The 10,134-nt window shown below is 35.0% G+C and overlaps 1 protein-coding gene across 1 annotated transcript; it reads right to left on the reverse strand.

Annotated features, from left to right (window-relative positions):
- Window positions 1-5,983: 5,983 nt before the first annotated feature.
- LOC110886490 (protein FAR1-RELATED SEQUENCE 5-like) lies at window positions 5,984-9,178 on the reverse strand. The gene is made up of 5 exons (XM_022134303.1): window positions 9,066-9,178; window positions 8,001-8,796; window positions 7,647-7,905; window positions 6,806-7,363; window positions 5,984-6,647 (listed from the first exon to the last, which is right to left on the reverse strand). The coding sequence occupies exons 1-5, from the start codon at window positions 9,085-9,087 to the stop codon at window positions 6,096-6,098; spliced, it is 2,187 nt and encodes a 728-aa protein (XP_021989995.1). The 5' UTR covers window positions 9,088-9,178; the 3' UTR covers window positions 5,984-6,095.
- Between the last annotated feature and the right edge of the window lie 956 nt (window positions 9,179-10,134).

Genomic DNA, 10,134 nt, shown 5'->3' on the forward strand with positions numbered 1-10,134 from the left:
TAATATTAAACTAGATAAGTAAACAATTAAAACGCGCGGGGGTATTTTCGCCATAAACAAAAAAATAGTACTGGACAAAAAGGAAAGCAGTTATTGACGATTCAAAACAGTTCTTCTTCACTCTCTCTTAAAACTTCCCAATGGCTAAGAAACGTCCCCTAAAATCGACAATAAGAGAGACGAAAATCGAACAAACAACAACAAAAACAGCATCAACGATGGATTCAGAGAGTACGTTCCATTTTTTTTTTTGCATTTTGGTGTATTCGTTTCAATTTTGTACGGTTTTTCTAAGTTTCTTCGAAATCAAATCGATTACACAGGTTCTAAGAGATCTACAAGAAGCCAGAAGCATAAAGAAACAAAACCTGATGACGATTTCGAAGGTTTGTTAAGGATCTGTAAACGAACAGATTTCTAGGGTTTTAATATGTCTAAACTGATTCATGTTCTGCATTTTATAAAACAGATCCATCGTTGTGTTTTAATGAAATAGTGCTGGTTTATTTTTTGTGCTGGTTTATTTTATGTGCTGGTTTAACCTATGTGCTAGTTTAGTGTTTTAGAAATATCTAGCACAAAGTTGTGGTTGGTTTTCTGGTTTTGAAATCGGTGCTGGTTTAACTTCCGTGCTAGTTTAGTGTTTTTTAAGAAACTAGCACAAAGTTCTAGTTGGTTTTTTGGGTTCCAAATATGTGCTGGTTTACTATCTGTGCTAGTTTACTATCTGTGCTAGTTTATTGCTTTAGAAGAAACTAGCACAAAGGGTTTAGTGTTTTCTAGTAAACTAGCACAAATTCTAGTTGGTTTACCGTCTGTGCTACTTTAGTGTTTTAGAAGAAACTAGCACAAGTGGTTTTTTTGGGTTCCAAATCTGTGCTGGTTTACCGACTGTGCTACTTTTAAATTCAGGAGATAAGTAATATAAGTTTCAGTTGCTTTTTTGTGTGTGAAAACAGAGTTGTACAATCCCAAACCACTACAAATTGTACAACCAGGAGAACCAATCCCTACTTTTGATAATGAACCTTTGCATCCCATTCCACTAAAAGTTGTAAGACCAACAAAAAAGGAATATTATATGAGTCCGAAATTTTGGAATGAAGTAGCAATCTGGGGGCCAAACTATACCAATCATCCTACTTCTGGTGGTGAACCTTCAGATCCCATAAAAGAAGAGATTGATGAGAAACCTGAAATCTCAGTTGTACAACCCAAAAAAGAAGAAGATGATGAAAAACAAAAGATCCCCATCCTACAACCTAAACATGAAGAAGATGAGGAAAAACCTATAATCTCAGTCAAGAATTTTGGAAGGAAGTAGCAATCTAGCCAGCTCCTGCTATGATCATCATGTTTATGTTGTTTGTTTTAGTTTTCTAATGTTATCAATGCTGTTATGTATTATGATCATGTTTTTCTGAACCTTATGTAACAATGATGTTTTGAATTATAAAAATCATGGTTTATTATGTATTAAATGATCAAAATGGTACTGGTTATTGTTTTTTTAATATATAGTACACTTTATAACTTGTGTTGGTTACTATGTTTCTTCTGAAATTACTTGCAGGCTCATCAGACAGTGACTTCGAACAACCGGAAAAGAAACAAAAAACAGCACTAAAAGTTGTTGCCACAAACGTTGAACCTATACGATCAACACTTTTCAAGGAATTTGATAAGAAAAAAAGAATTAGAATCAGGAACAGCCCAAAAAACCTTGCTGAATTCATGCAAGTGTTATCTGACGAACAGAAAGCAGAAGTAGATAACATGGGATTTGAAAGCATGAAGAACTTTGATATAACAAAAATACCAACTGATCTGGGATACTGGCTCACTAACAATTATGAACCTACAATCAACACACTGAATCTAGGTACACATAATGTAGTGATAACACCTAACCTAGTACAAGAAGTTCTTGGCATACCAATGGGTAAAGTGAAGGTTAAGGAGTTGAGTAAACCATCAATGAGTGATCCAGTTGTTGCAGAGTTTAGAAATCAATTTGAAATTGATGATGAACTGCCAAAAATGCATCATATTATTCATGTTGTGAAAGAACAGAAGGAGAGTGGAAGGCTATTTCAACTGAACTTTCTTGTAATGTTCAACTCAATAATGGCAGAGCTCACACACGGTGGCAACGTCAACATGAAATTCCTTACAACATTGCAACCTGATGTAGATATTAAGGATGTTGACTGGTGCAGCTACGTGATCGACTGCTTGAACAGAAAGACAACAAGCTGGTTCCAATCTAAAGCAGCACATTACATCGGACCGATAACATTTCTAGTGGTATGTTGTAGTTATCTAAAAATGATTTATATTTATTGTTTTTTATCAAACATAATAACAAAAACTAACTTGTAAATCAATCAGTTGGTTTATGCGCATGATACATACCAAAGAACAAATCCAACACAGAAGATGATACCAGCTGTAATGTATCATAAAAATGATACAATTAAAAAGCTTGGTCCGGTGGTGAAAAGCAATAAAAGAAAGAGAAGTGAAAAAGATGGGAAACCAGCACAGAAACTCACCTTGACAACACAAACACCTACTCAAAAGGTGGTGAAGAGTAAGAAGAAAACAAGTTTGAAAGCAGCAACAACTGGTGAAAAACGAAAGAATTTGAAGGTAAAACTGAAGATAAAGAAAAAAGCACCAGCTGAACAACCTCTATCCACATATCAACAAATCTCAAAGGAAACTGATGAAGCTAGAAATCATTACTTTAGTGACTTCCCAGAATCTCTAGACATTACACAAAGTTTGGACATTCCACAATCCCAGGAAAAACTCTCACAAATTCCACCTACAAATCCAACAAGTGGAGTGGTAATTTCTATTTTATTGTGTTTATCTGTAGTATTACTGAAAAAAGTGCTGGTTTAGATGGTTATTGAAAAAATGTGCTACTTTTATGACATTTGTTAAAAAATGTGTTACTTTTATGACATTTAGTGTTTGGAATGTTAAATTGTGCTAGTTTATACCTAGTATATGTTAGTTTAATGTTAGAATTTGGAATGTGAAATTGTGCTGATTTATGTGCTAAAGTGTGCTGGTTTAAATGGATTATAAAACTGTGCTAGTTTGAAATGTGCTACTTTTATTGTAAACTTTTATCATGTGTATGTAAAAATAAAAATGGAAAATGTGCTACTTTTACAATTTGTGCTACTTTATAAAAAGAATGTGCTACTTTTACAATTTGTGCTACTTTATAAAAAGAATGTGCTGGTTATCTTTTTAGGAATGGATTTGTCTGATAAAATCCAAAACAAAAGAGCTGGACATGCATGTCAAAGAAACACACGAAATGATTGCAGAATGTTTAACAAAGTACAAAGGTGAGGAGGTTGTGGATGCTGTGGATGAGTGGAGAAAAAGATTGGTAGTATATGGTGAAAAGTACAATTTCGAGAAGCAAGAATCAGAAGCAGGGAATGAAGAAAAGAAAAAAGGAGGAAGTGGAGAGAAGACAGAAGGAGGGAATGAAAAGGAAGAAGGGAATGAAGTTAAACTTACCCAATCACAAAAAAAAATGGTGGTCTCACAATTTGATTCAACTCCTTTCAGAATCACCAGTTCAATGTGGCCAGAGATTATAAAAGAAATAGAAAAGGCAGAACACGTAGCAAGCAGCAAAAAAAATGGTGCTGATCATGGAGTTGGTGGTGAAGAAGAAAAGGATGCAGGTGGAGAAAAGGTTAAAGATGGTAAACCTGATGGGGAAACAACAAAGAAAGGAGGTGAAGATGCTAATGAACCACCAAAGGGAGAAAGTGACACTGCTGGTCAACCAGCAAAGAAAGAAGGAAATGAGGCTGCTGGTCAACCAGCACAGCAAGGAGAGGTTTTTAAAACACCAGAAAATGAAACCAAAAAAGACAGTGAAAAACAAGAATTCATAGGTGAAGAAGAAAAGGATGCAGGTGGAGAAAAGGTTAAAGATGGTAAACCTGATGGGGAAACAACAAAGAAAGGAGGTGAAGATGCTAATGAACCACCAAAGGGAGAAAGTGACACTGCTGGCCAACCAGCAAAGAAAGAAGGAAATGAGGCTGCTGGTCAACCAACACAGCAAGGAGAGGTTTTTAAAACACCAGAAAAGGAACCCAAAAAAGACAGTGAAAAACAAGAATTCATAGGTGAAGACCTAAACGCCGGAGACCAGAAGAAAAGCAAACGTACAACTCACCCTGCCGAACCTTTATGTTCACCATATATGCAGCGAGTTGTACAAATAAAAACAAAAACTGAAAAAATTGAAGTAAGGATAGCCGAATGGATGTTCTCGACAGTTGACGACCCCTGGTAAGTATAAAAACCAACAAAATCTTAATTGGATAAAAATAAGTATTTAAACTAATGTGTATTACAACAATGCAGGGTGTTTATATTTGAGACAACATTTAACACAAACCTTTCAAGGGTATGTCTGGAGTCGCTTCACCCGAACTTATACATACATGTCCAAGTCCTAACAGCTTGGTCATTGGTACTAAACAGTGAAGAGGTCTACAGAAGCAAAGGTTCGCCGGCAAGAGTTTTCTGCCCATGCAACATGCTGGTATGTTTTCTAATATGTGCTGGTTTTAATAACAGATTAGAAAAAGCACATTTAACAAAATGTGCTGGATTATTACACATTGTGCTGGTTTTGAAATATTAATGTTTTATTAATAGCTGGTTAGTCTAATATATGAAATGCTATTATTGTGCTGGTTCATAACACATTGTGCTGGTGCTGGTTTATAACACATTGTGCTGGTTTCTGTGCAGGGAGAAAACAACTTCAAACCAAAACTGAACAAAAAGACCTGCACACAAAATTTCAGAGAAAACATTGCCGCGACATTGATGACTACCGAGTTTGGAACTATTAGGAAAGTGGACATGTTGTTCATTCCAATACTACAACACAAGCACTACTACATTGTATGTTTTGATTTCAAGGGAGAAGCCATCAAGATTATAGACAACATGAAAGGGAAAGCAAAAGCACAAAAAATGGCACGTGCTAAAAGAGTGGTAATATATTGATGCCCATTAATTCTGTGCTGTTTATTTTAATTATATTTGTGATGCTTAGGGATTTTGATTTTGAAAATTTTCAAATTACAGAAAGAAATTGTATGTGATTACCTTGAAGTTGAATACCCAACAATGCACACAAAGATGTCGCCCTTGGAACCAGAAATAATGAAAATGTCGTGGCAAACGGAAAAGAACTTTGTAGATTGTGGTGTCTTTGCAATGAGACACATGGAGACATACACAGGGAATCATGTGAGCAAGAAGGAATGGGATAGTGGGCTGTCGAAAGAGTCACCGGAACAAGACAAAGAGTTGGTTGAACTGATATACAAGTATTTAAGCAAAATACTTTTATCCGACATCAACTTAGCGAAAGGTGAAATGATGGAACTGTTAGAGAAGTATGAGAAGATGGAGCCTGAAAAGAAAGAGGAATGCAAGAAAAATGCGGAAACGAAAATCAATGACAGATTGAACCAGAAATATTGATTGTGTTGGTTGAACAATATAACATTAGTTTGGTAGTTGTCTGTAATATTTTGTGCTGGTTTAACAATTAATATGGTGCTGGTTTAACAATTACATTGTACTGCTTTAACAGTTATATTAGGAAAGTTAATTTTATGCTGGTTTTACAATTAATATTGTGCTGGTTTCACTATGACAATATGTGATGGTTTCATAGAAGAAGTTTAAAATTGTGCTGGTTTTATAATTGTGCTGGTTTTAAAGAACAAAGTTTAAAATTGTGCTGGTTTTAAAGAACAAAGTTTAAAATTGTGCTGGTTTTAAACAGTATATTGAATGTTGAAAAATCAAATTCTTGACAATTGCATTTACAAAATCAACAAAAACTAATAATGTGCTGGTTGAATGTTGTAAACATAATAAGAATACAAGAAATCCAAACTGAAATGAAAAAATAACAAATCCAAATATCATGATTTCCAAGACACACGACTAACTGCTCTTCTGGGAATCAGCAACAGTAGTCTTCATCTTACAAGTCCGACTATTATGTCCATGACCTCCACATATCAAACAACCTCTAGTTTTAGTTTCTTTGATATTCTTGAAGATGATACCTCACGAAAAGACTTTAAGCGTTTGTTTGAACCACACCCCTTGTTTCTAATACCACTAGGTGGAAGAATGGTAGCAGAAGACGATGAACATGGCTGATCAGCATGAAGAATATTAGCTAATCTTGCATTCTTGTCAAGTGATTCTGCAGGAAGGTCAGCAGAATCAACCTTCAACTTCGACTCGATCACTTGGTCTCTATACAACGATAACAGGTCAATATTTGTAACAAGACGGTTAACAATATGTTCAGTTGCAGTCATTATCTCACGCACAATGCTGGAAGCACGTTCAACTTGATTACCAGCAGCATTTTGATCAAAACTCGAAACTTTTGTCTTTTTTGGAACAACATCTCTTGTCCAACGCCCCATAACATATTTTTTAGGGAACTCCTTTATACCACAAAGACGAAGAACACAAAAGGCATGCCTACATAGCAAACCATACTGCTCATATCGGTTGCAGCTGCATTTAATTACCATATCATTAGGAGTAAAAAGAACCTACACAAATAACAAATGCTTATATTGTGCTAGTTTATAACAAAAGTGTGCTGGTTTATAAATGTAAAATTCTAATTGTAAATATAAATCATTGTGCTACTTAAAATGTATTGTAAAAAGCAGAACATGTTTGTGCTACTAAAGGTATAAATAAATACCTCATGAAGGCCAGGAAGATTGACCTGTAGAATATAAAACTTAATTGAATCACCAACTTCTTCTTCACGCCTGCACATACAATTCTTGCAAGCAAGTCGAATTTCTTCTTGAACATCAAAAAATATCCCCCGAGTATAAATCTTTGCAGCTTCCAGTTCCAATTCATAATTGGTTTTCATGCGAGGTTGTGTGTATCTGGTATCATGATCACGTTTGCTGCGCTTAAACCTCTGAGATTCCATTGCAGTATCAAAATGGCTCAAAAACTCAACTAATGACAATTTTGTGTTGGTTAATTGACCAAAAAAATGATTTTCACTCTCAGACCTAGATGTTGTACGCATAAGACCGGACATATGTTCATGACGATAGTATGCAGGAATCCAATCTGATCTGAGGTTGTACATATCAGACAGCCAGCTGTTACTAGTAAGGTTGTACTTAATCATTAAATCACACCATTGTGTCTCAAACTGTGCTGGTTCAAGAGCATCAGTCCATACAACATCACATATATCTTCTTTAAAAACCTCATCTTGTGATAGCTCAGTACCAACCTATAACAAAAAAAAATAATTAGTATATTAAAACAGCAAACAAATCCTAAAATGTGCTGGTTTATATGTTAAAGTGTGCTAGTTGATGTATAAACTTAAACTATGATGCTTAAACTGTGATGGTTTAAAGAAAGTGTGCTGGTTTAAAAGTGTGCTGAGTTATATGCCAAAGTGTGCTGGTTTAAAAGTGTGCTGGTTTATATGCTAAAGTGTGCTGGTTTAAATGGATTGTTTAAAGTGTGCTGGTTTATATGCTAAAAGTGTGCTGGTTTAAGAAAGTTACCTTTTCAGAAACTTTGATCATTATATGCCACATACACAAACGATGTCTGGTATCTGGGAAAACATCTCGGATGGCAATTTTCATTGCAGCGTCCTGATCAGTCACAACCACCTTAGGTGCAACACCAAAAGCCTTCAAAAAACTTTGAAGAAGCCATTTATATGATTCAGCAGTTTCAGATGCTAACAAAGAACCAGCAAACTTGACATTGTGATGATGATTATCGATTCCAGTGAACGGAACAAATACCAAGTCATACCTAAAAATTGAATTGATTATATTACAACTGCTTGCTGAATTGTGCTAGTTTAATAAAAATATGAATAAATGATCTACAAAAAGTGAATAAAATACCTGTTCGTACGGAACGTAGCATCAAAAGACATAACATCCCCAAAGACCTCATAATTCAGTTTCATTTCTTCATCAGCCCAAAATAATCCAGCAAGAGCACCTTTTTCATCACAATAAAATTCACAAGAAAAATTCGGCCAATACAGCTTCTTCTTCATAAGACGTTGGACAGCCATATCCACATCAAACTCTCCAATGAACAAATTAATATCTCTTTTAAAATTTTTACAATCAGTAGACGTCACTCCAACCTTATCAAATCCACCACGAATCTTTCTCATAAGGTTGAATGCCCTAACTGGACCAATATTCATCTCAGAAAAATCAGAAAGCAGTTGCTCTTCAGTGAATGTCAACTTTCTAGACGAAGCTAAAAGATGATAATCCTCTTCATCAACAAAAGAATGATTATGCTCCTCAAATACATGAGAAATTCTATAAGTATTTTTTGGAGTTAAAGACAAACGGATGTGTGCCTTACATCCGGTACGTTTAGAAGGTCTCCTCCTTCGGTCATTTAACTTTTTATCAGCACCAACACTATCATTTACCGTGTCAACAGCACAGGATGTCGCTGAACCCTCTTTCGCACAAACAAAGTACTTTCTAATCACAACACCATTTTTTGAAGATTGAGTATGCTTTCGACCCTCAAACCCAGATAACTTAGCATACTTCTTATAGAAATTAAAGGCAGAATCAATTGACTGGAAATGCATACCAACTACAGGTTTGGAAGAATCTGGAACAATAGGAGTATAATACTGATTACCAGTAGTTGGACAGATACGAACTCCTGAACAAATCAAAAAACCAGAACAAATAAAAGATATCAGCACAAACTTTACAATAAACCAGCACAAAAAACAAGCACAACTTTACCAGACAAACTAGCACAAAATAAAGATATCAGCACAACTTTACAAACCTACACTTTAAAATATGATGTAATATAAAAAAACCAGCACAACTTCAGAACTACACTTTTAAATAAAAACCAGCACAACTTAGATCAAAACTAAAAACCTAAAAAGTAGATGAAATTAAAACTAGAAGGTATTTTACCATCGACAGTAGTAGACATCATTAAAATAGAGGAGGATAAATCAGCAAATCAATGAATGAACAGAGGAGCTAGGGTTCCAGCAAATCGATGAAAACGATGAACGATTCAGCAGGATTGAGATTGAGATTTGCGATTGATTTAGATGAAAACGATCTCGATGAAATTGGTAAGCTCAATGAATGAATGAATGAAAAATATGAAAGAAGGAATGAAAATCGTGTGATTAAAACTAAGTACAGATCTGTTTGAAATTTGCATTTTCCAATATTACCCTTTCATCTAAATTAATGAGATTGCCACATGTAAGCTCAAGATTGCTTCTTAGGAAACTTAGGGAAGATTAAATTCTTAGTTGAACCTCTACCGTCTTTCTAGTAATATATAAAGAGGTAAGAAGCTCACATCATCTAAACATATGTGGGATAATCTATTAAAACAAAACAAAAAATGTTAAGACGACAATTGAAAATAATAGGATAAATCATTTCTTCTGTTACGAAACATAATTTAGTCACACAGTATTTAACTAAAAGTAATTGAGTATATGTGAGGAATTCAATTAAAAATATAATCCATTCGTATTGTAATATCTAACTAAAAATAATTGAATATATGTTAGAAATTCAATTACATGGCATCTGTTTATAATAGGGTAGTAATCATGCCTCGACTTTAAACAAGGAATCTTCGGCTAAACTTGTGTATTTTATTAAGCTAAAAAGTCAAGCGTGAGTTCAGCTCATAAAATAATCGAGCCAACTCATGGCTTGTTGAGCGGCTTGCAAAAAAAAAAAAAAAAAAAAAAAAAACTCTAATTATGATCTTTGGGTCTATGTGAGACTTGGGAGTGTGGGGCATTAGAAGAACCTTACTAAGGGTGGGCGGGGTACCCACCGAAATCCATTCGGGTACCCCTCTTGCCGCATAGGTAAGGTGCCGCCATCATGTTCGGTGAAGAGAGAGAGGCAATAAAACGGTGGGGAGCTGCCGAAGAGGGGGGAGGAGAGAGGGAGGAGAGAGGGAGAGCTTGACCAATCAAAAGTTTCCTTTTAAAAAAAAAAAAAAAAA

The sequence above is a fragment of the Helianthus annuus genome, chromosome 10 (genome assembly GCF_002127325.2).
Source record: "Helianthus annuus cultivar XRQ/B chromosome 10, HanXRQr2.0-SUNRISE, whole genome shotgun sequence".
Lineage (NCBI taxonomy): Eukaryota > Viridiplantae > Streptophyta > Magnoliopsida > Asterales > Asteraceae > Helianthus > Helianthus annuus.

Excerpts from the sequence above, each read along its gene's own strand:
- LOC110886490 (XM_022134303.1), bottom strand. The coding sequence starts at position 9,087 with ATGATGTCTACTACTGTCGATG. Across the intron at positions 7,906-8,000 it reads GCTACGTTCCGTACGAACAG|GTATGACTTGGTATTTGTTC; the intron begins GTATTTTATTCA and ends TTCAATTTTTAG. Across the intron at positions 6,648-6,805 it reads ATCTTCCTGGCCTTCATGAG|GTTCTTTTTACTCCTAATGA; the intron begins GTATTTATTTAT and ends TTATTTGTGTAG.